Source organism: Suricata suricatta, chromosome 6 (genome assembly GCF_006229205.1).
Source record: "Suricata suricatta isolate VVHF042 chromosome 6, meerkat_22Aug2017_6uvM2_HiC, whole genome shotgun sequence".
NCBI classification, from domain to species: Eukaryota; Metazoa; Chordata; class Mammalia; order Carnivora; family Herpestidae; genus Suricata; species Suricata suricatta.
Window position 1 is genome coordinate 107,496,372 of NC_043705.1, and position 27,461 is coordinate 107,523,832.

The following is a 27,461-nucleotide window of genomic DNA, read 5'->3' on the forward strand; positions in this document are numbered from 1 at the left end:
AGTAGTGGTACCCGTGGCACATACCATCTCGAGCTCAATATCACCTTCACAGAAGCTAAGACTCTCAGAGCTGGCAGGAACCTTAGAGACCAACTTCCCTTCTCCTCAGTCCATTTCACAGAAAGAATGTTGGGGCCCAGAGCGATCAAGTGACTTGATATCCAGGAGCTCAAATTCCCTGTTCTTTCTAAAGCCTATTTCCTCCAGCTTTCTCCGTGGGCTTGGAGTATTCTCACCTCCCAGGACAAGCTCATTTGCCCAGTATACCCACTAAGGTATTTGATAATCTTCATAAAAAAAGTCAACTACGAATTCTCAAAATTCTAAGCCTGGCAGTAGCAAAAGATTACATTAGCCTGTTTAGTTTAATGAGTCAATTTCAAACATTTTTAAAGCAAGCAGCACTTTTCCTCTTTTCTTTTCTTTCCCTTTCAGTACAAAAATTTCCCAAGGGACCCTGATATATGCACGAGATTACGTTGGAGCCACTCTGTCTGAAGCAGAAGCATGAGCTCATACCCTGCCTGGCCACACTTTCCTTCACAAACGGCCCCAAGTCACCTGCAGAACATTCACCTGGACATGGGCTGATGTCACTCAGGAACATAAACTTTGAAGTAAAGCCCAATCAGAATGCTGTCTGGGTTGCAAAGGACCTTGGAGATGGTCTTATCCACCATTGGCCCTCACATGCCCTCCTGCTACCCCTGCCCCATGCCGCTGAATCAACTTTCCAGGGGGGCAGAGTGGGATGGGTTGGTGGCTGGCCCCCAGAAGGAAGGCTGCCCCCGGAGTGCCCTGCCTGCACCGTCCCTGTCACTTTACATCTTTAGCCCACGTACTATGGGAGCATGGGACCAGGAATCAGGAGGCCTGGCCTGGGCACCGCTCTGCCCTCTCACGGCCGTGGGACCTCAGACCAGTCATCTCGGCTCTTGGGGCACTGCCTGCCTCCCCTGGAAACACAGGAACAACGCGGCCTGCCCCTTTCTCACAAGGTCTGCCAGGATCTGAGTGCCCCAGGCTAGGTGTGAGCTCTGGGCACCAGATGAGGGTTCAGACTCTAACTGGACCCACCCGGGAGTCCCAGTGAGACACAGGGCAGAGTATGGCAGGGAAGTCCCAGAACCCTCTCTCCTCTGCTCCTCGTGGCTGCAGGCCGCACCTCCCTGGGGACCAGCCTCCAGGCCACCCAAGCGCCCCTCGAACATTCCGGCAGAGGGAGCGGAGCAGCTCAGTGGCAAACACCTCACGACAGTGCATAGTTAAAAAATCAAGGAAGCGACGATAATCCCAGGCACAGTACATCTGAGCCGTAAATACGTTATTGGAAGGATATACTTTGTTTTCTTTTTTTCAATTAAAAATGTGTTTATAATCCTGATTCTATTCACGAGTAACAATTTCATCATCACATACTACAGACGAGAAATGTTATGGTGAACACGGCTGCACGTCTACGAGGGAAGTCGGTCGGGACGGAAGGGGAGATGGGTGACGGACCCAGCACTTGGAGACGCACCCGGGGCCACCCTCCGGAAGCGAGGACACTAAGTGGCAGTGGGACATCAACACCGTGGAAACTCACAGACAGAAGCAGCTTTGTTCAATGTAAACATTGATTTTTTTTTAAAAGGACAGCAGTTTCAAGTCTCTCTCTCTCTCTCACGTGTGTTCTCTCACGCGCTCGCTCTCTCGCCTTCTCGTATACATAATTTCTTTGAAAACGTAAACATATTAGAAGGGCCTTGTCTGAGGTATTGAGGTATTCCTCGAAGGTTAAGGCTGTTATCAATGCAGGCTCTGCTGGGCCTCCTTCAGCAAGCTGTCAAAATCCATGGCTTCGTACTTGTTTTTCACCGACGCAGGAAGGGCCTCTTCTGAATTGGAATCTGGGCAGGGGGTGGAGGAGTCAGTGAGAGGGGAAGTCAGTGAGCCCCCCAGAAAGGCCAGGCGATCAGAAAGTCTGCCACCGGGGTCAACCCCATGGAGAGCAGGTGGCCCACGGCCTCCGAGAGCGCCAGACTACTGTGACATCTCTGCCTTGTCATCAATGTCTCTGGGCCTCAGCTGCCCTGTTTCTAGAACGGGGTGGCCTGAACCAGAGCACCCCAGAGCTCCTTTCTAGCTCCGATATCCTATAAATCTGTTTCCCTAAGAGCTTCTTGCCTGCTTGTAAACCACTGTGGAGGTCACATAAGGTGGCCAGCAGAGCTAAGATATGGAGATGGAAGCAGATCCCACGTGTGCACATGCAGCCAGGCGGAGCACCGCCCGGCCTGGATGGCTCCTTGGTTTTTCTCATACTCGGCCTGTGTCCCACTCTCCTCTACAGATAATTCTCTCCTAAATTATTCTTCTTTGTCCTTCTGCACCAACTCCTCTCCAAATGGTGAGGGCACGGTGAGACTGTTATTCCATTGTGGCCCATTAATGGACAAGGCGGCCTGCTGCCCATTGGGGCCACCATGGAATGCCCCTCAAGGTGTCAGTGCAGCCACTGGCCCGGTGAGGTCAAAGAGACAGTAACCATAGTTCTACCAGCTGGCTGTGAACACGAGACTAGACCTTCCAAGAGGCCACGGGAGGCTTGAATGTCTCCCTTGGTACTTGTATTGGGAGAGGACAAGATGGACCAGAGACCAGAAGAAAAGCAAGATGGCGGTCTCCAGGTGAAGTGGCTGCAAAGTCATACCAATCGGTACATTAGAGCTTTAGTGTGGGAATTGGGTCCGGAGGGGACTTCGCGTCAGGGTTTCATTAAAGGAGGTCACCGCCCCTCATGCCTTGGGTCTCACTGGAAGGTGGCGGGGCCTTGTGTACTTACCATAGTCAGGGTGTCTGGGCCAGCAGAAGTGCTGGAACCCTCCGTAGCTGAGCTGGAAGGAGGGCTCGTTGCGTTTCCGCAGGGCGGCGCCGTTCCTCAGAGACAGGGCGGCGTGCTCAGAAGACCGGTAGGTGATGAAGCCATACTTCTCGCCTCTGTGGGGAGAGGTCAGGGGGAGCCTGTTACCGGGCCAGCTTGGTTCACACTCTAAGACCAACCATCACTGGAGGAGGAGCAGAAGGCCACATGGATTCAGTGACCATGGCCACTTGGCACCCCTGTTCCCAGACCAAATACAGACGGCGGCAGTCGCTAGGCTGCCCTCTACTGGGTGAGAGCAGTAAGAGCAGGGCATTCACAGAATGTTTGCTGGGCCTCACACTTCAGATCACCCTGCAGGTGGCTACTGGCTGTTCTCCCCGCTCAGGGATGAGAAAAACAGGGTCTGTGGAGTTCAGAATCTGCCCCAAGACAAATGGCAGGGAGCGGAGTATTCAAACTCAGGCCGCCCACCCCACCGTAAGAGTTGATGCGCTTCTCCTGCCCCTGCTGCACCTGAGCCCCCAACACTACCCCCCTGCCTCCTTCAAAACCAGCCACTGCAGCCTTGGTTGCTAACTTGGCCTCCCCCTTCCCTAATGCAGCGGGTATCCTGTATGCACGCCATCCTTCTATGACAGACCCCTTTCTGATCGCCTGCTCAGCACCTGCTTTCCTTCCTCTGACAACTAGGTCACGTGTTTGGCGGGCTCAGCGCACCAAGGGACATCACATGCTGGCGGCCCTCCCTGGCCGCGATGATTCCTTCAAGGACAAGCCTGTAGCCCCAGCAGAGCCTCAAAGAATGCATCCGAGCTCTTGGCTGGAACTGGGAGGCTTTCCCTGGGAGGAGGCATGGCCACTCTGCCTCCTGAGGGAAGCCTGCTGGGGAAGGGCACTGAGGCGGAGGGCCTGAGGTCGGCCCTTTCCCCAGCTCTCCAGTTCCACAATCAGCAAGAAAAAGGATCTGTCCCCTCTGGGGCGTACATGCCTCAGGGCAGACAGTGTGGACTTCCGCTACCACTCACGACAGGCTGCCCCACACTAGGCGTCTAATAAATACTCAGCTGGATCACATTTCCTGACACCTCTCTGAACCCAGCCAAAGTTAGACCCTTTCTGCCTCGTTCAATGTCCAAACCTGCTCGCTTTATTTTTGCAGGTTCTCTGTGTTTCATGTCCTGAAGACTGTACAGAACTTAAAACCGTCCTATTTGTGTCACGATTTTTTAAAATTGTGGTAAAAACTTGGAACAGACAACGTACCATCTTTATCATTTAAAAAAATATATTTATTTTTGAAGGAACGAGAGAACAGAGTGTGAGCAGGGGAGGGGCAGAGAGAGGAAAACACAGAATCTGAAGCAGGCTCCAGACTCTGAGATGTCAGCACAGAGCCTGAGGCGGGGCTCAAACTCATGGACTGTGAGATCATGACCTGAGCTGAAGTAGAACACTTAACCGACTGAGCCACCCAGGCGCCCCTTCATCATTTTTAAGTGTCCAGTTCAGTAGTGTTAAGTATATTCACGCTGCTGGGTACAGATCTCCACTTTCTCTGCTTGCTGTTCCCAGGAATTTAACTGTTCCTGACACATAAGTGGAACCATACAGCATTTGTCCCCTTGTGACTGCTTATTTCAGTCGCCTCACTGTGACAGATTACCTTTCTTCTTTTTGTTTTTTAATTTTTAAAATATTTATTTTTGAGACAGAGACAGAGCATGAGCAGGGGAGGAGCAGAAAGAGAGAGGGAGACACAGAATCCGAAGCAGGCTCCAGACTCCGAGCTGTCAGCACAGAGCCTGACGTGGGGCTCAAACTCATGGATGAGATGATGACATGAGCTGAAGTCAGATGCTTAACTGACAGAGCCAACCAGGTGCCCCAGACTTCCTCCCTTTCTAAAGCTGACTAATATTCCTTTGTTTGCACGCACTACATATTGTTTCTACACCCATGAGCCAGCGGACACCGGGGTGGCTCCCACAAGCTTGGTTATTGTGAATAACCCTCCTATAAACAGGGGCGTGCAAACATCTCTTTGAGATCTTGCTTTCAGTTCTCTTAAGTGTACACCCACGTATGGGATTGCTGGATTGGACGGTAATCCTATATCTACCTTTCTGAAGAACCTCGATACCATTTTCCGTGTGGCTGTACCTCTTACATCCCCACCCTCAGCGCACCAGGGTTCCGGTTTCTCCACATCCTTGCTAACACCTGTTATTTTCGGAGCCACTTTAATGGCTGTGATGGGTATCCTGATCCCTATGCAGAAACCGTGTTCTCACTTAAGTTTTTATAATTATGATTAAATTTGAAGTTAAAAACCTTCATAACTTAGTTGGCAAATACAATGGGAGATCCTTTCGAGTAATTTCAATACTGACGAAGTTTTGACATCGAAGTGGTGCATTTACACATGACCTAGTCTTCTTGCAGGTTCACTGATAGGTGAACATTGCTTCTCCAGGTGAGGGAAGGAGAAGCCAAGATTCCCAGCAGGAGAAAGGTCTGAAGCTGGCTGCTCTAGGGAGCAGGGGATGTGAGTGGTGCCGGTGCAGTGAGGTTCCGGGATAAGTGTGCCTTTAAGCCCCAAGTGTGCCTGCAAACAGCCCGACACCAGAGTGGAGAACTTGAAGCGGGCATGAGACCTGCAGATTTGGCTCTGCTACTAGCTAGCTGCTCAGTTCATGTGTCTGAGCTCCCTGGGAAGGCAAAGCAATAGAAAGAATGAGTGCATATGTCACAGGCAGGTTAGAACGTTGAGAGAAGGCACAGGATTTGCCTGGCAGTTAACAAACCATCAGTGGGCGTTTACTGCTCACTACTGGGCTGCACACTTGTTACCAGACCGTCTCTGGGGGCTGGCTCTCCAGGTCCAGGCTGTGGATCGCAAATCTTCTCGGGCACCTTCCTCGTGGCTAGCCCTGGGCCGGGACCTCTGTCCCTCCCGGCTCCCCTCCCCTGCAATAGCTTGGCTGCCTCACCTCTTGCTCCTTGTCAGCACCTGGCACTCCACAATCTCGCCGAACACTTCGAAGCGCCTCTTCAGCTCCCGGGAGCTCATGTCACTGGAGAGATTGCGAACGTACACCACACGGCCTTCACCCTGCTCAAGAAGGGAGACACAGAGAGGCCCAGTCACTTTCCCACTTCCTGGGACTCCCCCGAATGGGAGGTTTCTATAGAGTCCTAGTCCTCAGCCCACGGTGCCCGGCCGAGTGGGCAACACCAACTGGGGCTGGAACCAGAGAGAGGGGGGTGGGCTGCCTTGTTGGAGGCGGGGGCAGGGAACTGGAGTTAAAGGAAGTGACTGGGGGCCCCTGGGTGGCTCAGTCAGCTGAGCGTCCGACTTCGGCTCAGGTCGTGATCTCATGGTTCGTGGGTTTGAGCCCCCTATCAGGCTCTGTGCTGACAGCTAGCTCAGAGCCTGGAGCCTGCTTCAGATTCAGTGTCTCCCTCTCTCTCTGACTCTCCTCTGCTCACGCTGTCTCTCTGTTTCTCAAAAATAAATAAAACACTAAAAAATTAAAAATATATATATAGGAAGCAACTGCTCGCTTGAAAGAAACGATGCATCACCATTAGTATAACTGCATGCTTGGTAGTGTCCATATTTGTGTTTGGAGTCTGGGACTTTTTTTGGATAGCGGGGAGGTGACAGAAAGGTGAGCTGCCAGGGCGCCTGGGTGGCTCAGTCGGTTAGGTGTCCAACTTTGGCTCAGGTTGGGATTGTGAGGTCCTTGTGTTCGAGCCCCACGTCGGGCTCTGTGCTGACAGCATGGAGCCTGAGCTCTCCCTCTCTCTCTCAGCCCCTCCCCCACACTCACTGTGTCTCTCTCTCTCAAAAATGAACAAACATTAAAAAAATAATAAGAAAGAAAAGCAATCTGCTGCAGATGGTAATGGACAAGCATGGGAAGCCAGGTCATTGGGGGAGGGAGGGGGCTTTTGCAGGGAGCTGGGGTGGGAGGAAGGCAATGGGACCGGGGTCACCACTACCCTGGTTTGCCAGGGCAGTGCATACACACTGTGACTCAGAGGTCGCTTCAGGTGAGCCGGGTGCCCCTAGAAGAGCCCGGCAGAGGGAGGGGTGGGGAGAAACCCAGGCCGGAATGTCTCCTCCTCTCCCCTACAATCTGTGGTTGGATCCAATGAATGCCGTCACTACTCTGACCCGCCGGAGAAAGCCTGTGTTCTCGTGGGTGAAACTGACAGGCTCTGGTTTGGATGGGCTTTCTCTGGGAACAGGTGAAGGCCAGTGACTCTGGAGACGTCTGTTCTCATCTCCTAGCTGAGGAAAGCAAGGCCCGGGGGCCACAGAAGGTCCCTGCTGTCAATCATGGGAACTGGGTTCTGCTCAGCGAAGGGATTCCTGCCCCCAGCTTCCTTGCAGCTCCATCAGCGGTAAAGTTCTTTCCTGCCTCTACCCCACGGTTCTCCCGACTACACGGTGGCTCCTTTCATCTGTCAGGGTCTAGCTTCTCGCAGATGTCTCCTTCCTAGACCGCCACGTAAATACAGCCTCCCCACTGGTCAAAACACGGCTGTTTATTTCAGAGTTTAGCCTGACGTGATTAGTTCTACCGCGCCCCTCCCTATCTCTGATTACAGGGTTTATTCCTTGTCTCTGAGTCTGTTGTCTTTCTCGCCCTTCTGCCCCAACCACGGGAATGAGGACCTTGCCTATCTTGCTCATGCCAGGCTTGGCCCGGCTGCTGGACGGTCACACGTGGGTTCCAACATGACCGTCCGGGCACTGCCTGTCGTTGGAAGTGCCTGCTTGCAGACAGCTGTGTGCCTCTGGGGTACACACACCTCGTGTACCCTTGCCGCCACTGCCCAGAAGTGCCAGTCATGCGGGAAAGCAATCAAATGTAAGCCCATTTGTCTTTCTGTGCATCTGTCTTCATTTTCCTTCCCTTCTTTCTAGCAGCACGGAGGGGCTGGCTCCAGCTCTCCGCTGCAGATTTCTGATAAATTTTTCTGCAGGCGCTTTGCAGTGGGTTCACCGGGCAGAGCCCAGGCCGGCAGACTAACTCTGGGGCAAGATTAGGGGTCAGTAGGAAGCAAGGAGCAGGGCTTCTCCTGGTTCCTCAGCCCTCTCAAGCGGGAGGACCCTTAGGAAGGACCAGGCGCAACTCCTTTGTGTATGGATGAGTAAACTGAGGCTCAGGGAGGCTGGGAGACCTGCCCAAGGTCACACAGAGGGCAGTAGCAGGTTCGTGGCCTGGCTGGCCCTGCTCGGCTCCCCCCAGCCACAGCCTGCCCTCTCAGCACCGCTGAGCCTCTGAGGCTCAGCCCTCAAATCACCACCCACTACATGCCTCACTGCCAGGCCCTCGGCTGCCCTGTGCACGATGCCACGTCTGGTGCTCTCTGGTGGCCCTGGTGCTCCTTTAAGGGAGAGAAACGGAATTATCTCCTGCAGGCCACAGCCAGCCTCAGGAGGCTTCGGGCCGAAGCCCCTGCTCTTCGCCACTCACTCCAGTCCCCGGGGCCGCACATCACTTACAATGGCCTTTTCCCGCCGCTTCCTGGTGTGCCGGGCGCCCAGTGTTCCGTCTGAACACGGCCCTCTGCTCTCGCATCTGTCAGTGAACAAGCAAAGCAGAGGTACTCACTCTCAGGAGGGAGCACGGCAGGGTGGGCGGGCGCAGTCGCTCCAGGAAGCAAGGCACACTTCCTTAGAACTCTAGAACTCGCTCAGAAGGGCAGAGGGAGCCCAGCGCCCCGCCCCCCTCCCCAGCCGCCCGGGGTGGGCACGGCTCTCAACCATCTGGTAAGCACCTCTGGGACGAGATCGCTGGGAACCACCGTGTCGCTAAATCACAACCATCTGAACCTTGTCTTACTATTCCACTAGGGGTTGAAAGGCCCTTTTGCTTCATTCCTGTATGTGATCTGATGGGGGGAGGGGGGGACAACCTATAAGGTCTTACATTGCCCCATTTTCCAGATGAAAACCCTGAGGCTCAGGTTCGATATGGGATTTGCCTAAAGCTAGCACATGGGGAAGCCAGAGACAGAGAAGGTGGGCTGATTCTAGACCCACTGCTGTCTGGTCGTCGGCACCCAAGCATAACGTCACCAGGCCCTCACAGCCCCCACGTCCAGTGCGGCTTTCAGGCTCAGCAGCCCGGATGCACCACCTGGGGACACTCCCCGGTGCCACACGCCTGCGTCTCCCCACCTGTCTGCACACTGCTGCCTCCTCCAGAGAGCCAGGCTGCTGGAATGGAAGGAGCACAGCAAGGGAGGCAGGGGGGAGTCCGGGCTCTACACATACTGTCTGCGTCCCTGGGAAATACAGCACGCAGGATAAGAACATGGGCTCTGCAGTCAGACAGCCTGAGTTCACATCCCGGCTCGACCACCTCCCTGCTGGGTGACCTTGGGCTAGTTACTTACCTTCCCTTAGCCTGAATTCTTCAACTGGAAAACAGGGAGAACTGACTGTGTTGCCACTTTGGCCATTTATGAGGAGCAAATCAGAAAACGCTCAGCTCAAGACCTGCTCAAGATTGCTTGCTATGGTTTCCTATTGAACCTCTTTGAGCCTCAACTTCCTCATCTATAAAATGGGGATAAGAAGCAGATTCGCCGTCCACGTGCCTCTGTGAAGCTAAATAGGGGAATAGAAGGGGATATGACTTGCAAACTTTAAAGTGCTATAAATAACAGTATCAGCATCCATTTGCAATACAGCGGCAGTTAGCCCACATGAAGAGCTGTGGGGTTTATGCTGCTACACCAGCTCAGAGCACTTTCTGTTGATCACTGCTTGGTACCAGAAGCACAGATTTACAACATGTGAGTCTGGAGGGGCGCCTGGGTGGCTCAGTTGGGTAAGCATCAGACTTTGACTCAGGTCATGATCTCAAGGTTCATGAGTTCAAGCCCCATGTCGGACTCTGGGTTGACAGCTCAGAGCCTGGAGCCTGCTTCAGATTCTGTGTCTCTGTCTCTCTCTGCCCTCCCCTGCTCACACTCTCTTTCTCACTCAAAAATAAACAAACATAACATTTTTTTTAAATGTGAATCTGGAGAAGGCTGAATTCTAGTTTGCCAGGTTTGCCAGGTGCCAAGCCTTGCCAACTGAGCCAAAACCAAGTCAACCAATTCATTTTGTCCAGTGAGCAGCAAAAGCCAGCCCTGAATTTGGCCCAAAAGCAAGAAGAGGAAAAGGCGAATCCATGGGAGTTTCCAGGGAGGCTCCCAACTCTTTGCAGGCACGTTCAGGAATATGGACCCTGCCCTGATGCCCCTGAGCTGGTCAGGAGGGAACAGAGGCCAGAAGCCCCAGCTCCAGCCATGGGGGCTGTGTTTCAAAAAGAAGAGAATGTTTAGTAGCTTCGGAGCTACTAAATGTTGCAGAGGAAAATTGCCTAATGTGTGCCTAGTCACTCAGTTCCCAGTGACCCCTGGGAAAAGGAGAATGGAGCCAGAGAGAGGTCTGACCAATCATCCTGGCTTATTACAGAGAAGGGCTTTTCTAGAAATCGCTAGGGAAACAGGTATTTCACGGCTTCTTAACATTAGTGTAGGGGAATCTACAACCCCCCTAAAATTGAATAGACTTAGAGGTCTGCGCACATTTTAAAGGGAAGGGAAGCATTTGCTTTAATCAGATTTTCAAGCAGTTAAGAGCTACTGGTGGAGACACATGAGTATAAAGCAGAGTTTTTCTACAAAAAGATATTTTTCTATCACCTGAATTCTGGTTCTCAGAGTATGGCACTCCGGTGACATCCTCATCACCTGGGAACTGGTTAGAAATGAGGATTCTCCACCCCAGATGTACAGAATCAGACACTGGGTGGGTGGGGGCCAGCCCACTGTGTGGGAACGAGCACTCCAGGTGGCTGCTCCAGGCTCGAGACCCGAGAGCACCATCTAGTGGTCACTCAGGTGTATATCGGGCAGAGGATTTGGGGCATGCGCAGACCCTGCTTAGGCCCCCAGGTCAGGTCAGGTGCTGCTCTGATCAGGGAGAGAAGCAACCTGACTCCACCAAAACTATGCCAAACTTCCATTCTTTCTGCCCAGCTCCTCACTGACTTTTGGACTGCCTCCTTCTTTCAGACCAGTTCAGTGAGCCAAGATGGTACAGGCAAACAGACTCAGATACATCATTCCTGTGTGAAGGTAGGGCAGCTCCCAGGGGTCACCTGACTGCTGGGAGTCCTGGCCCAGCTCAGCAGGACCAAGAGGTGGGAATAACTTTATCGCTGCTTTAAATCCAGGTCTTATTTTTAGAGCGCAGATATGAGTGTTCTGCTAATCTTCCTCTTACATGCAAATGTCACATAGACATTCAACTGGGTCCAGAGCAGGAAACAGATGAATAAGGGACAAGTTCATTTAGACATAAAGCCACAAGTGGCCAGGAAGCTGGTATTTGTCCTCTCCTGAGGCCAAGAGATTTGGGTCACTCCGGACTGTCACACAGCAGGCTTTGCTTGCCTCCAGGACTTGCCCCACAATGACACAGCCCACATGAGGAGACTCAGCCCCAGTTGCAGGGCTCCCCCCTCCCTTGGCGCCCTGAGAACTGGGTCATCAGCTGCCCACTGCCCCTCTTGAGGCCACCCATCCATACCTGAAGGTCCTTCGGATGGCTGGTGACCGGGAGCAGCAGGAGGAGGAGCAGGAGCTGGACCGGCTGCGGGAACAGAGCTGCCGAGCGGCCTTGCTGGGTGGGCTCTGGTAGGGGCAGTGGTCGGAGCGAGGGGGGCTGACCCCTGAGTCCTCTTCTTCATCATCCTCCTCGTCCTCCTCGTCCTCCTCGTCCTCCTCCAGGAGGAAGCTGCTCTCACCACTGCTGCTGCTGCTGTCCTCGAATACGGTGTCATAATCAGGACTCTTACAGGAGGCCAGGTCTTCGTCCTCCAGGGCGCTCTCTAGGAGCCCAAAGTGCTTGGTGAGGCTGGCGCGGATCTCGTGGTCTCTCAGTAGCACACTGTCCTTAGCAGGGGCGCTGGTGTCACAGCTTCTGCCTTCCTCCCTGTCAGAGGCCTGCACCTCGGCCCGGGGGGGCCCTTGCTGTGGCCAGTCCTCAAGGTGGACCCCAGACGGCTCCCAGGACCTCAGCACCTTCCTCTGCAGGGCACCTTCTGGCTTCAGCACCTGGCAGTAATCGTGGTCTCCAAAGGAACAGGAGAAGGGGCGCTTCTGACCGGTCTGGGAGGCCGGCGGGGCGGCGGCGTGCCGCAGGTGGGACAGGAGCTGGCTCCGCTCAGGGTGCTTCTTTGGCAGCTTGTGGGCGGCCCCCGCGGTGGCCTCGAGCTGGAGGCCCTCCAGGCTGGGAAGGCTGGGCGCTCTGTCTTTGCCTGGGCTGTGTTTAATGTCTGGCTTGAAGGGGTCCTCCTCTGTGGGCTTGTACGGAGGCGTGGTGGGTGGGGTGAGTCCTAGCCAAGCAAGAGGAGAACCGTGTGAGGCGGGAACGGGTCATTTCTCCAAGGGACAGAGGGTCTGGTTTAGGATGGCAAAGGAACAGTGTTTGTATAACTGCTTTCCCAGCCTAATGAATGGCAGGCATCACTAATGAAACCACACTGGTGGCTGCGCCTGAAAGTGGCGTGGGGCTCACATAGCCCTCGGTCAGTTCTTGGGCGGGCTTGTGATAAAATGCCCCTGCCATCCCTCTGTGGCCTTCCAATGGTAGCCAAAGCATCCAATGGTAGCCAAAGCATCCCGGTCATTCGAAATACCTCCTCCTGCTCTACATCCAACCAACCAGCTCTCCCGACCATTTTGATGTCTCCCAAGGGAGAAAAACAGGCACCACTGGTCAAACCTCCCAGCTGGATTTGACCCCCACGGTGCAGTTAGTGCTCCTGCATCTAACCTTGGCCTCCATCCTACCCCGTGCACAGAGGGAACTTACTACGTGCCCGAGATCTCTTCTGGTCTGAGGCTCCCGAAGCCTGCAGGATCAAGATCAAACCCTCAACCTGGCATTCGTCTTGGCCTTCTGTGATTGGTCCTTCCGGTCCCTCCTCCACTCTGCAACTCGGTGACGCCAGGGCCACCTGGACGTTCCCCCTGCGTGCCTTTTGCTTCTGCACATTCTGCTGCCGACGATCTACTTCTGCCTCCTCATCTCTCCAACCTCTGCCCACCCTGGGAGCCCAGCTCCTAAGGCCCCTGCTCCGGATGCTTCGCAAACCTTCTGGGCTGCACGCCCACCCCGCCCCGCCCCTTTCTCCTGGCGCCCACCGCTCTCGAACATCCTTTGAACCAACGCGCCTGCAACAGTCCCGGTCATGGTCGGAGTCTGTCTCCCACATAAGACTGCAGGCTCCTTTGGGGGGAGGACGTGTGTCTCTTTCTCTTCTAACCTCGCCTTCTGTTCATGTGCGGCTTGCTGGCAGCTGACCGGCTGACTCTCCCCCTGGAGCACCCTTATTAGTTTATCTCAAGACCCTGGGCAGCCCGTGCAGCGGTGTCAGGAGGGCTCAGTGAGGCACCCCCTCAACTTGCCTGTTCATAGTGGGGGACTCATTGCCAGGAGTCATGCCCACTCCCCCGAGGGCACCCTACCCACCGAGCCCCAGGCTCACCTGCCGTGCCACAGAGCTCCACCGTCAAGGTCTGCTCAAAGCTCTTCTTGACAAAAGGAGGGTCACTGGTGGGGGCGAGGAGGACAGAAAGGAAAGAGGCCAGTCAGCAGCGGGCTTTGCTTCTCTCAGCACCCAGAGAGGGCAAGGGGACACCATGACGGATCCTGGTTCTGCTGCCCACAGAGGGGTTGCTGGGGAGAGTTTTCTGGGAGACCCCAACCTGGCCTAGAAGAATTCAAAGCAGCCTATGGCTCTTACGGGAGACACAGGAGTAATCTGCGAGAGGCTGGAGACAGGGCGAGCATTGTCACCCTCCTTATTTTACAGCTGAGCACCGGAGGCCCCGAGTGGGGAGGGCACTAGCCCAAAGCCACAGAGCATTATTGCCTTTCCCCTTGGAGACACTAATTCCTTCCCTGCTTCTGACGTGGACAGCTGAAGAAATGGCCTGAACCCTTGATTCCTTACCTTCCTGAACCTGCAGAGACGACCCTTCTAAGGGAGCCCAGCTACCGAGGGCCCCACATGGCAATGAGGGCAGGGGAATGGGGGCAGCGGCAGGCTCACAGGCTGAGGAAGCCCCCCCCACACACATCCAGCGGGAAAATGACCCATGGAATAATAAACCAGTGATTTCCAAAAATCTACCTTTGTGACAAGGCCAGCATGAGGCACCTGGGAGTGTCTGAAAAGAAGATGAAAAAGAAGAAAATAAGATTCTCCAACATGGCATCACTAGCAGATTTTTCCCTCTGGAGGAGACCATGAACCCCCACTGGCACCGAGCAGGGCTCCCTTCAAGCATGTGACCCGAAGGCTCTGTCATTTTTAGGGAAGGGCAGGAACAACTCAAAGCCACCTTCATTCCCAGAGTCTCTGCAACATTAACAGCAGGCAGACTCCTGAGGTTTGGGAAAGAGCAGATAAGCACGAGGGTGACCCCTTCTGGCCAAACAGTGTAGTACAGTGCGGGGGGGCGGGGGGAGCATCAGGGAAGGCCAGGGGCTCAGGGCTGGTCCACAGATGGATGTGGGACTCGCTGGTTGAATGGATTGCTTAATCTCTGTGCCTCAGTTTCTGTGTGTACAATGGAGATTATGATAGTATCTGCCGCACTGGCCCCCCCCATGAGGAGTCCATGGGGATAAGCTGTGTCAAGTTTTAGACCAGTGCCTGGCCCAGCAAATACACAAACACCCCTATTATCACCACTATTGCTACCGTTTAAAACTCAACATCATTAGGAGCACCTGGGTGGCTCAGTCGGTTCAGCTGAGGTCATGATCTCACGGTTTGTGGGGTTCGAGCCCGTGTCGGGCACTGCACTGACAGCTCGGAGCCTGGAGCCTGCTTCTGATTCTGTGTCTCACCCTCCCCCCGCCCCTCCCCTGCTGGTGCTCTCACTCTCTCTCTCTCAAAAGTAAATAAACGTAAAAAAATAAAATAAAATTCAATGTCATTATGGAGCTAGATTTATAGACTCACTCCTTCCGTCACACCGTCACCCAGGATGTCTTCTTTAGAGCACTTAGCACCATTTGTAATTATCTTCCTTTTTATTTACTCTGTGATTGCCTGTCTGCCCCACTGAAACAGAAGCCCCATGAGGGCAGGCATCTCGTTCCGTGTTCATTAAGTGGTGCCTAGCCCATGCGTGATGAAAAACTCAGAGATGTGTGGGTGGTGTCTGAAGATCCACCCAACTAGCCCATTGCACAGAAAGGGAAGTCGAGAGCCGGAGAGGGGAAGGGACTTGCCCAGCACGGGGCTCCTGGCTCCCAGCACAGTGGGGTGGGCCACGCCCCATCCCTGCCCCCTCTCTTACAGACCACCGACTCCCACTACCTCTGGAAGGGAGCCGTGGGCAGCTGGGGTCCTCATCCGTGTCCCCACACCCACTCTCACAGGGGCTCTCCAGAGCCGGGATCTGGGGTCCCTGTGGGAGCTGCTGGTCTTGACCACTGTCCTCATCTGTGGGGCTGCCCAGCGCCCCCTCCATGTTGTAGGCGTCGGGAGGCAGGCGCAGTGAGGACAGAGCTCCCTGGGGCTCTGCAGGGACCAGAGACTCATCGGAGAAGGTCAGCCAGGGGCCCAGCTCCGGGTTCAGTCTCCTGGAACGCCGCACGGGGCACACCGAACTCTCCAGCTTCCTCCCCAGCTTGGTCCATGGCAGGCCTCGGCCCGGCCTTTTCCGGCCCCATTCCTCCTCCTCTTCTTCCTCCTCTTTTTCTTCCTCCTCCTCCTCCTCGTCTTCCTCCTGCGGCTGCAGCCTGGCTGACCGGACAGCGCGTCCTTTTACCTCTAGCCGCAGCGGGCGCAGGCTGGGTCTGGGCCCTGTGCTCCTGGGCGAAGCCGTGATCCTCACCTCCTCCACAGGGGACGAGTGGCCAGGGGAGGCCTGGCTGTCCTTGGGGGGCCTGGGCCAGGGCCGGGGCGTGAGGGAGGCATACACAGGTGTGGCCAGGCGGTAGGGTTTGCTGACATCACAGAGGACATCTTGAGCCAGAAGTTCCCTCAGGATGGAGAACTCAGCCCAGGAGGCTTTGGAAGGTTGCTGGGACCGGGGCTGGGGCTTGACCTGCTTGAAGGGGCTGCTGCAGGGCTGGGGGGCCGGCTCTGGGGTCTGGGGGGGCAGCTTCCTCTGGGGGAGGCAGTAGGTGTGCATGTAGCGAATGAGCTGCACCACAGCCTGCATGTCCTCCCGGGAGACCTGGGTGCCAGGACCCGCCCTGCCTGGGGCCGGGGAGTCCTGGGGCAAGGCTGGAGCCAGCTGGGGGCTCGGGCAGTCCTCGCCGGGTTCCTCATCCTCCTTGGCCCGGCGCTGGGGCCTCAGAGCGGGTGGAGGCAAGCCCCGGTCTGGGGAGCGGGCTTTAGTCTGGGGGCAGGACGGCACCGACGTAAGGTGCCTATGCAGTTCTGTACAACTCCGGCTCTGGGACTGCACTGTGGGGGCCTTCTTGTCTGGGGTGCCATCCATCTAGAGAGAGAAAGAGGCCAGAGTGAAGAGGGAGGCCCGCACTGCCCCAGTCCTGCGGCCACCAGCCAGGCCCAGCGTGGCACCTGGCAGCGCTCCCGTGTTGTGCAACAAAGGAACAACAAGCCTCCTAACAGGCCTCCCAGCCATGGACTTTGCCCTTTTGGGTTCACTGCCAAAGCCCCCCTCTGACCATCCTGCTGCCTGGCCCTATACCCTTCGGTGATAGCACCTGGGCCTGGGAACAGGGATTAACTGTAAATGGAGGTGCTGGAGATCTCTCTGGGATAACGGGAATGTTCTAACACTGAACTGTTGTCACGGACGGGGTGTTTGGGGGGTTCAGTTGGTTAAGCGTCTGACTCTTGGTTTAAGCTCAGGTCATGATGTCACGGTTTAGGAGTTTGAGCCCCATGTTGGGCTCCGTGCTGACAGCCTGGAGCCCGCTTGACATTCTGTCTCTCCCTCTCTCTGCCCCTCCCCCACTCATTCTCTCTGTCTCAAAAAAATAAACTTGGAACTGTGGCCTTGGCGGCACAACTCTGCAAATTTACTGAAAATCATCTAATTATACTTTAAATAGGTACCTTTTATGATATTTAAGTGACACCTCCATAAAGCAGTTAAGAAAAAATGCTGTTTCTGTCCCCAGGGCATGGGATTGTGTATAGCAATCCCCTGCAGGCGGTCCAGGACCCAAGAGGAAGGACCAAGTGTGGGCTCTGAATACCAGGAACGGTAGGAGATCATCTATGAAACAGCTCTTTGAAAGTCTTGAAAGATGGAGCCCAAGGAGGAAAAGGGATTTGCTTCACTGCTGTGTATTCATGACAGAGCTTTTGACTCTCCAATGGCTTCTTCCCCCCACAAGGGATGCAAACTCCTTATTGTGGGGTCTCCACAACCTGCAGGGATCTCCTGTTTCGGTTAGAATCAGCCCGCTGAAAGCAGGCCACACCTCCCGTGTCCCTGCTCTAATCCAATGTCTAACATGGTGCCTGCAACATTGAGGTGCATGAGAAAGTCCTGCGCTTTTTCTAGAACCCCAAACTGGCCCGGGTCTCAAGAAGCGCCCAGCACACCAGCCACAAGGGCTATGTGAGGCACGAGGAGGGGAACCGGAAGTTGACCAAACTTGCTACTCCCTGATCGAGAGCAGAAGGTTATGCCTGTGGGTCTGGGTGGATTTGGGGGCACGTGCAGAAATACCTTAACACAAAGCCTCTGACTCTTGGACCTGAGGCCTGCCTGGCGCCAGGCGGTCCCTTCCTTCTGGGTGTCGGAGCTCGAGGACGGGTGGGACGAGGCGAGGAGGAGTTTCTGCAGCTGCAGGAGAAGCAGAGAGGAGAGGGGCTGGGCTGGAGCTCTGCTGGGCGATGTAGAGAAGTGCGTCTCGGGGAAAAACCCAAGCCCAGAGCTAGCTTCTCGGGACTGAGCACACCCTGAGCCTGGGTCATCACAGGACCATGGGAAGACGGCATTTAATGACCAAGAATACGTCCCCAATTTATTAAGCACAAAAAGCAGATTGCCTACCAATAAAGACCCACACAAATATCTCCATAAGATGTCAATCTTTTCAGAGTTACTAACCCAAGAGGAATATCTGTGACTTTGAGAAATCCAAACAGATCTTGGGTAGTACTGTCCTCCCACTCCACTTTTAAAGTATGATGTGTATACTTCATCGGGACACTCTGTGTACACCCGTAGCACTCACACGCATGCGCACACACAATCTGGACCATCAGGTGCTACAGTGACTCTTTGCCGACTGATTTCCCTTCTGTTCCTTTGGCTTTTCCATACTGCTTTGTTAAAAATTAACTTGTTAAATTAAAACATTATACTTGTCAATGGTGAAAACATATATATATATATACACACACACACACACACACACACACACACACACACACACACACATATATATATATATATATATATATATATACCACAAATACTAGGGGGTAGACAATTAGAAACAAGTCTCCCTCCTGGCTGAGGTCTTCCTTTCTCCTTCCCAGAGGGAACAACTATGAACCACCTTCTTGTGACCTCCATCGCGAGGCGGAATTCAACTCCACAAGTATATACTTATGTACCGCCTCCCAACACACGTGGGTGTTTTTACACAGGTGGAAGGAAGCATGCTATACTTAACGTGGTCTGCCCTTTCTAGTTTTTCTAGAAAAACTGTTGAGACGCTTACACTTCTGAACCCAGAGGGCAGGTGCGCAGTATAGCCCAGCAGGAGTGCAGGGAGCTCAGCATATCCCAAGTCCTGCAAGTTCTACCAGGGATCCTATCACAGCAAGACTGAGAACAAGTCAGGAAATATGATGGGTTTTCTTGATAGCACCAAGGGTCTCCTTGAGGGATACGCCCCCCCAGGTCACCCCAGCAAGGAGTGCCAAAGGCTCAGGCCCCAGAGAAAAGGCCATTCCACACTTCCCCAGGAGCTGAAGGATTCCCACCATCCTACCTAGACCCTGCACCAGCACACGCGGGCCTGTGATTCTCTGACATGGACAGAAAAAGGTCGGTGGGCTGGTGGGAAGGACCCCAGTTCTGGCCCAGTTCAGCCCCGCTCACTATGAGACCTTGGTGAGCCCTTTCCCTCTCCAGGCCTTGGTTTTTCCATTGGCATCATGGAGGGACATATACTAAGTGAATGGCTATTAACCTTTTTTGACTCAGGAGTCCCTCTACGAATATGATAGAAGGTTCTGACCTCAGAAAGCTGTAGGGATATATTTCATGGGTCTGTCTAGTCCACTGGTGGACTATTTGGGATCCATGACTCCAGGTTAAGAACTGGCATCTGGATAACTTCTCAGGGCCTTTCTGAACTTTGTCGGTATGCTGGGAGTCTAGATGGTGAGTCTGTTTCCTGTGTGCCTAGCACAGTGCCTGAAACAGAGGCGCTCAATGAACCAGTGTGGACTGAAGGCAGTCTAAGGCATGGCAGGGAAACTACCTGTGGCCAGCAGGGGTCGCTCTCTGCCTTGCTGGGGTTTGATCACTCCCCAGAGCTCTCTGCACTGAGAACTCTTCTTGTTAGTACTACTAGGGGTCGTGCCAGAACTATTACTTAGATAGTATTTATTGAGCAACTTCTAAGTACAGGCACTGTTCTAAGTGCTTTACATGCATTATCTGCGGCACTCCTCCTATCAGCCTTTGAGATAAGCCCTATTATTTGACCCCACCTATGGACCAGGAAGCTGAGTCAGAGAGATTAAGTGTCTAAAGGACAGGAAAGCATTAACTAACTGGTGGGGCTGGGATTCAAACCCAGTCTGATTTCAGTCTGAAAGGAAACAGGACCCCTATCAGCAGAAGCCACAATGTGGGATTGAACATAGTCTTGGCCCAGCATACAGTAGGTGTTTACTAAATGTTTCACACTGCTTTTGGGGAACTTGAGGGCAGTGGGAAAGAAGGAAAAGCATCCTGGACCAGGAGTCCAAATACCAGCTTGCTATGTGACCATGGGAGAGACCCCTCCCTGCTCAGGGCCTCAGTTTCCCCACAGTTGTACTTGGTAGTCACAGAGGGTCTCTCCACCCACTCTCTCCATGACCTAAGACCCTTCCCAGCTCAACGGACTCTGACTTTCCCACTGCGTCTTGTTAACCCCCAGGAACCACAGTGCCAAGGCGAGGAGCCCAAGGTAGGTGACGTAGCTGGGCTTCACACCTCTGTGACATCACCACCTGAGGCAGGGACAACTGTTGTCAGTCACTTTTGAGGTCTGCACTCCTTTAAGAAGGTGACGAAAGCTGAGACCTTCTCTCCAGAAAACTGCAATTTCATGTGCACATTCCCACATTCTACGTATACTCACACAGATGGCGTTTAACTTTCACGGGGGGCGGGGGGCGTCAACTGGTCCAGACTATATGGAGGGCAATCTGGAAATATCTGTCTAAACTGAAAAATCAGGTATCCATAGACCCAGGAATTCCGTTTCTAGAAATTCATCCACTGGGACATGGGAAAGGCCTGTCCCGGGGCGGCGAGGGCAGCAGTGTAACAACAGGCGTCGGAACAAGGTCAGCTCCCACCAACCAGGGGACGGGTAAAGCACGTGATGCTGCATCCTCACCAAAGAACATTAGGCAGGTGACGAAAAGGATGCAGCAGAGCCACCTGTGCTCATCTGAGTTTTCAAGACACACGGTTCACTGAGAAAAGGTGCAGAGCAGCGTATAATGGAAGCTCCCTTGTGTAGGGAAAAAAAAAGGTGGGAGACGAAAGTCACCAAACAGATAGGTATCCATGGTTACCTCCCGGCAAGGAAAAGCAGTTGCGAGATGGGTAAGGAGGGCTTGCTCTTAACTCTCCACATTTCCTGCTTGAATTTTTACCGTGTGTATATGTATGACCTTTAGGAAAACGTCTTTACAGGGAATTCAAGAGTTGAATAATAACGAAGGCCAATCCATAAAGTGCCCAAGGACCTACAGGGTGCGAGGGAGGCCTCCAAGTGAGGGGTAAGGGGAGGCCCTGTCCAGGCTGCCTGCACTGCACCCTGCTGTCTGTGGTGCCCAGAGACCCCGGCAGGGTCTGGAGCTGGCTCCCCCACTACCCCTACAACCACCCACCCTAACCCAGGCTGCTGCCATCAGGTCCGCTAGAAGCAGGTTCTCACCAGCGAGAGCTCGTCCACCTCTGGCGCTGGGTCCTGGGGCCTCTCCAGGGAGGGGCTGGGACTGGGGGGTGCAGACGAGGGTGCAGGTGAAGCCGAAGTGCAAGACAGTGCGTCTCCACCGTCCAGGGCCGGGAAGGCTGCCAGACCCACGTCGTCTTCAGGGATGTCATCCAGGGTCTTGGTGAGGGCTGCCAGGAGAGCTTCATTCTCACTGTCGATGATCTGAAGTGGGGAGCACGGGTAGGGCAGAGAGGGACACAGTCAGTCAATCCCCTGGGTCCCACACACACAGCTGTGGCACCCATCACCCTCCTGCCAAACCCTCTCCCTCCCTTCCCAGCCGTTGGATGGCTCAGCATTGCTGGCAGAGCATTTACCCAAGAAAAAGATGTATCAACACCAGGAATCACAGAAGACTGCAGGCAGGGAGCAGGTGATGTTGGAAGGAGCCTTGCCCTGAGAGCCCCACTCCTGGCCCTGCTGCTCATCGGTGTGTGACCACTGAGGCGCCCGTCCCCTTTACCAAGGACAGCAGCTTCACACCACAGCCTCCTGGGGCATCTAACTCCTGGGACGCAGCCCCCGGGCCCCTGAAGCTGGTCTCTGCCTCTGGGAGCAGCATTGCCGCTGCATCCCAGCCCCTCTGACTCCAAGGCCCAGGCAGGCAGTGTACACACGGGAGGCTTCAGGCCATGATAATGACAACCATGGCAATAAGAAAACCACTACAACCTCCCAGAGGGCTCCTGGGCCTTGCTCCCCACTCAGGAGGAGTCAGGAGCTTGGGCTCTGAAGCTGGGGCTGAATCCCAGATCCCACACTTACCAGCTGTGGGTCCTTAGGCAAGTGACTTAGTTTCTTCATCCATCCTATGCAACAACAGTACCTGCTTCTTAAGGTTACTGTCGAGAATGTAACCTCATCTGAATTAACGTATATTAGTATGCTTCGAAACAGATGGTGCATAATAGACTACTGTGATGACCCTGGCAGAGGTGGTGGAGGCATTTCCTCCCCCTCTTCCTCCCTACCTTCCCCTAACACACAAGTACTGAAGGTCCTCGGTGCCTGGCACTGGGCACCAGTCCTCGAGCATGCCAAGACAGGGGCAGCCCGTGCCCTCATGGGGCTTCCGCTCCAGCGGAGAATGGGCTCAAATAAGAGTATGAACAAGATCATCTCAGAGAATGGAAGAAAATAAGAGGATGCTGCCACGGAGAAGAATGCAGTGAAGATTTACAGGCTCTCTAGGGTGGTCACACAAGGCTGCTCTGGGCAGCTGGTGCTCAAACTGCGGCTTGAAAGACAAGAAGGCACCAAGCAAAGGGTGGAGAACGGAAGACTCCAGACGGAGAGAAGACCCAGCACAAAAGCCCAGGACAAAGACTGGGGCCGAAGGGAGGAACAGGAAGGCTTCGTGAATACTGCCTCAAGTAAACCTTACAACAACCTCGGCCGGGGGAGCGCTAGCTCATCTCCATTTTGCAGCTGGGGAAACCGAGGATCGTGGAGGTTGAGCAAGGTGTCCAGGGTCACATAGCAAGTCCAGGACCGAGGCAGGACTTCGACTGTGAACACCACGGCATGTCTGAGCCAAGACTCTTGCTCTTCTGAGGTCTAGGGTCTATAATGACAAGGGGCAGCATGGACACACCCCCAGCCCACCGGCAGACACCAGCCCGGCAGCCCCCATGCCCTGCTTCTGAGCGAGTGAGGCATCTCGCTTCGTAAACCCCGGTGGCCGGGCCCGTTCTGGCAGGAGGCACGTTCTGTCACATGATGCCTCGGCCAGCGCTCTTTCCCATCCCAGGTCAGGCTGTCTATCCTTTCTTCAGGAAGTGCATCTGAAATATGCATCTCGTGATGGCCTTTTGGCTGCACTAAATCTGTTCCAGGTCGTGCAACCGGAACAGCAGCGAAGTCACTCGAAGGGGGAGCACAGGGAGAGGAGAACAAAGGCGTTTGTGAGTTTTGGAACAGAGCTAACATAAAAGAAAGGTCAAAAGAAGGTTTTCGTTGGGCCTGACCCAGGCCCTGAGGAGTGTGGGTGCAGGAAAGACACACAAGGGCAGATCCGGGCCCGTGGACTCTGGCTCGAGAATGTGATGGGGCTCACTGACTGCTCCCTCCACTCCCCTCCCCTGCTGCCACCTCCCTCAGGCCAAGAGCCCCCCTGTATTCCCAGAGTGATCTGTCTAGCCCCCAGGGACCCCAGGGCCACTCTTGGGGCCGACCAGCTGGGGCTCTGCCACCATAGGGTGTTTGTGAGCAAACAGCTTCCCTCTTCTAAGCCTTGCTGTTTTTTCTGTAAAATGGGAAGACAGGACCCCTGCCCCCACCCCCACCCTAAGTGTCTGCTTAGGAAGGAGGAGCTGAGAAGTGGTGATGGAAATGCTCCGGGGCCTAGCTCAGCACCCTGGATGGGTGGCCCCAGGCAGAGATTCCGATTATCATCGTGTCAAACGGGAGAGTCTAAGAAGGAAGTTATTCAGAAATGATGTCATGAGCACAGATTGGAATGGAAGTTCTCTTTCTCACAGAGAGGACAGCCACATGTCCAGAGATACTGCCAATTATCACAAATATCAGAGCCGGGTCCCTTAGGGACCCTGGAGTGATGGCCGGAGAGGTTAACCACGTGGCTGCATGTCATTGCCCCGCCCCCCACATCACTCAACCAACTGTGGCCTCAGTTCTTTCCACACCCGAAGCCTTCTTAACACCGCCCTCTGGGCAATAACTGTCATTCCTCAAGAGGAAACCGGATTTGCCATTCTTTTTGAGGGAGTGGTGGGGGTGGGGTGGGGGAGGGAGGAGGCCCAGGAAACATACTTGTCAAGGTCACACAGCAAGTCAGAGTGGGGGGCAAGGGCTTCCTAGGCGCCAGGCACCATGCAAAAACGAATACAACGTGGCACAGACCTCAAGAAGCAACCTCCAACGGGCTGGACAAAATCAACATGAGTAACAAAAGGCCTCCTCCCTCTCCTCAGCCCTCCATGGGGGCTCCAGCTCTGGGAAAGGCTGTTCTGCCCAAGGCATCCGAAGCGGTCCCATCAGCGCCACTGAGGATAATCCATCACCCGGGGCCTCGCCACCCTTCCTCTTCCCGGGCCCATGGGCCAGGCTCTCCTTGCTCTGCTTGGAAGTGGAGTGCAAATTAATGGAGAGTTAATCAGCGGAGGAAAGGATATTAATAGACTCAGCCCCACCCCAGCCTTCCTGAGCTGCTCTCAAACCAAAGGAAAAGGAGTCTTCGAGAAATCTGCGGGAAAATTGCTTCACTCTGATGGCCCGGGAGGAATGACACAGAACAGGATTTCTGCCACAAGGGCCAGAGAGCACTCAAAAGTCTCCCCTCTGTCCTGGGGGGCTCCACTAGGGTACAGAAGGCCCAGGGTATTGGTTTTTCCTCCTTTTTTTCTGTCAGGGGGTCCATATATTTCACCAGAGTCTAAAGGGGCCTGGTGACCCTCTCCCCAGCAGATGAAGAACCACTGATCGAATCCATATCCCTTCTTCATTCCAAACATGGGGAAACTGAGGCCTAACCTCAGGAAGCTACTGGCCCAAGACCACACAGCAAACTGTGATAAAACAACCAAATGTCTGCTTCCCCCAAAATTACTTAGTGACGGTTATGGCCCTGGCCCTAGGACTCTGGGAACACAGAGAAATGGAAGACACCCATCTCTGCCCCCTCATAACACTATTATGGCAGCTCGTCCTCCACACTCCTAGTCTGTTTCCATAGCAATGGCACCATTTGACTGAGGGCACACGACTCTGACATAGGAGCACGGCTCTAGGATTCCCACTGGTCAGATGAGAAAACTGAGCTTGTGGCTGACGGAGAACCCCAGCTTGAGGTTTGTGGAATGGGGTCGCCTGGTCCTTGGCAGGAAAGTATCGCCATCAGTTCCTTCATTCAACACGTGTGGTCAAGTCCTTCCAATGTACAAGGGCCCCAGGGACTAATGAGATGCTGTTTGCCCTCAAGGAGCTCAGAGTCTAGACACTGGCACATACGTGCATGCATGGGTGGACACAAGATGGGAGCCCAGGAGAAAACGTAACTCACCAGCTGCCTAAGGAGGCGACATGAGAGCTGGGCATTAAAGGAATTACTCATCTGATCGATATTTATGAAGCCCCGAGTCTCTGTGCAGAGCCCTAGAAACGCACATGGCCCCCACAGTCATGGGGTTTACAATGTGTGTGGTAGAGGGTCAGGCCCTGATCGTCTACCATACCCAGAGGGATGCATCGCAGGGCCACGAGCGGAAGTGGTCTGGGCTTGGAGAGCAGGCAGGGTGTGCAGACCACGACGGGGAGAGGGGCGGGGCAGGGGCAAAGTTTGGCCAGGGTCCCATCCATCTTTGAGGGTTCTGCCTTCCTTGCTGGGCTGGGAGCCCTGGGGCCACGTCTGTCCAAGACCGTTCCATGCACACAGTAGGACTTCGGCAGGGGCTTGCTGGTGGGCCTCGCCAGTCTGAGGAAGTGGGGGACAGGTCAGGTGGCCGTGGTCCCCACGCAGCATCTAATAAACCTCTCTCTCTCATCAGCTCTTTGTAACCTGAAAGCATTTTCTGGAAGTCAGCCCCCTCTGAGGGAGATGGGTAGGGTAGGTCTCATCCTTATTATTCCAACAAAGAAAGGAGGTGTCTGGCCAGAGTGAGAACGAGAGCCCAGCCCTCATGCTCCACATAGGGTTGGCAGAGATGTTGTGCATCAGTGAGGGGTATGGCTTCCTCAGTCTTCACCTGCCCCCTCCTAGCTGTGTGGCCTTGGGCACGCTACTGAACCTCTCTGAGCTTCGCTTTCCTCACTTGAAAATAGTTATTAATAGTCCTTTGTTATAGTTGAGATTAGTCTTGGGAAAAATCCAAACTCCTTACCATGGTCCATAAAACCCTGCATGATCTGGCCCCTGCCTACCTATCTCCTGGAATGTTCCCCTTCCCTACTACCCACCAGGTCTTCTCTTTCCCAACACAGCCAACTTCCCTGCTTCCTGGCTCTGCACTCACTGCTTCCTCTGCCCAGAAAACTCTGTCCCTGCGATTTGAGCTTCATATGGTGTCTCCATCTCACCCTGCAGCTGAATCATCGCCTCCTCAGAGAAGCTTTTCCTGACCAGCTAGTGTTTAGAGCTCTTCTCACACCTGGCTCATTCCTTTCGTGGCCCTGTCCCAATGACCACACTTTCTGTGTTAACTGATCTGGGGTCAGTTTTCTCTCTAGACTGTAGACAGCACAGTGCCTGATGCACAGGAGTTTCCATTTCTAGAAAGAAAGCTACATCTCGTCGGGACTATATGAGATGGTGCTCATGACGCAGCCAGTACATTATTGTTGTTATTATTATTATATTGCCAGACAGGCCTGGGGAGCAAGAGCCTCTCCCCCAAGTCTTTATAGGGGAGCATGCTGCAAGGAAAGCATAATAAATCCGGATGTACCCATCGCTCCACTTCACCGTGACCCATCTTATTTGTTATTTAGTCATTTATTTTGAGAGAGAGAGCACGAACAGGGAAGGGACAGAAAAAGAGGGAGGCAGAGAATCCCAAGCAGGTTCCACACAGTCAGCGCAGAGCCTGATGCGGGACTCAAACTCACGAACCGTGAGGTCATGCTCTAAGCCAAAACCACGAGGCAGGTACTTACCGACCGAGCCACCCAGGCGCCCCCAAAACACAGTCGATCTTATTTCACATATTACCCTCCAGGCCACACCCCCACACACGCGAATGCATGCAGAACTTGCTTGATTTTGAAGCAAATCCCGTCATGTTATTTGATATTAGAGGGCCTCTTACAGGAAATGTCACTTATCACATGCCCCCCGAGACTGGACACAGACCACACAAGGTGAGCGGCATCGACGTGCATAGCAATTCTCGGCACTGCCTCTCTTTTTAAAAAAAGTCTCTAGGCTCCACTTAGAAAATGAAAGTACCTTGTCTGCAAGTTGTTAGGGGACTTAAATGAGCTAATACACATGACAGGGACAGTCCTGCCACACAGCAGGTGTTCCATATGTGCGAGTCACCTCCATTACGGCATCACCGTGGTTACAAAAGCACCGGCTCTGGAGGTAGGCAGACTGGGTTTGCATCTAGCTCAGTTCTGACTAGGTAAATGCCCTAGGCACATGACTTCACTTCCCCAAGCCTCCGTGTCCTCATCTATAAAATGGGTTCAGAATCACACCTGCCTCCCAGGGTAAGGATGAGAATTCAGTGAGATACTATAGGAAAGGGGGGGTCTTGAAACCACCCCGGCCCACAGTGGGGCTCGTTTCTGACTGAGCAGTATAGCAGGAGCTATACTGTCCTCACTGTCCAGACATGATAACAGGCTCAGCAAGGGGCTGAGAAGTGCCCAAGA

General features: G+C 54.0%; 1 protein-coding gene across 3 annotated transcripts in view; it reads right to left on the reverse strand.

Moving 5' to 3' along the window:
• Positions 1–1,324: 1,324 nt before the first annotated feature.
• The window catches only part of PPARGC1B (PPARG coactivator 1 beta), a 102,359-nt gene continuing 76,222 nt past the window's right edge, over positions 1,325–27,461 (reverse strand). The window contains exons 3-12 of one of the 3 annotated variants that reach the window (XM_029943073.1): positions 21,069–21,290; positions 17,621–17,737; positions 15,283–16,414; positions 14,086–14,122; positions 13,438–13,502; positions 11,475–12,282; positions 8,388–8,463; positions 5,860–5,981; positions 2,828–2,982; positions 1,325–1,892 (exon numbers count right to left, since the gene is read on the reverse strand). In XM_029943073.1, coding sequence (XP_029798933.1) covers positions 1,792–1,892; positions 2,828–2,982; positions 5,860–5,981; positions 8,388–8,463; positions 11,475–12,282; positions 13,438–13,502; positions 14,086–14,122; positions 15,283–16,414; positions 17,621–17,737; positions 21,069–21,290 — 2,835 coding nt within the window. In that variant the 3' untranslated portion in view covers positions 1,325–1,791. Of the gene's footprint in view, positions 1,893–2,827; positions 2,983–5,859; positions 5,985–8,387; positions 8,464–11,474; positions 12,283–13,437; positions 13,503–14,085; positions 14,123–15,282; positions 16,415–17,620; positions 17,738–21,068; positions 21,291–27,461 lie in introns of those variants that run through there. The other 2 variants (XM_029943071.1, XR_003910243.1) reach the window with 2 other exon arrangements.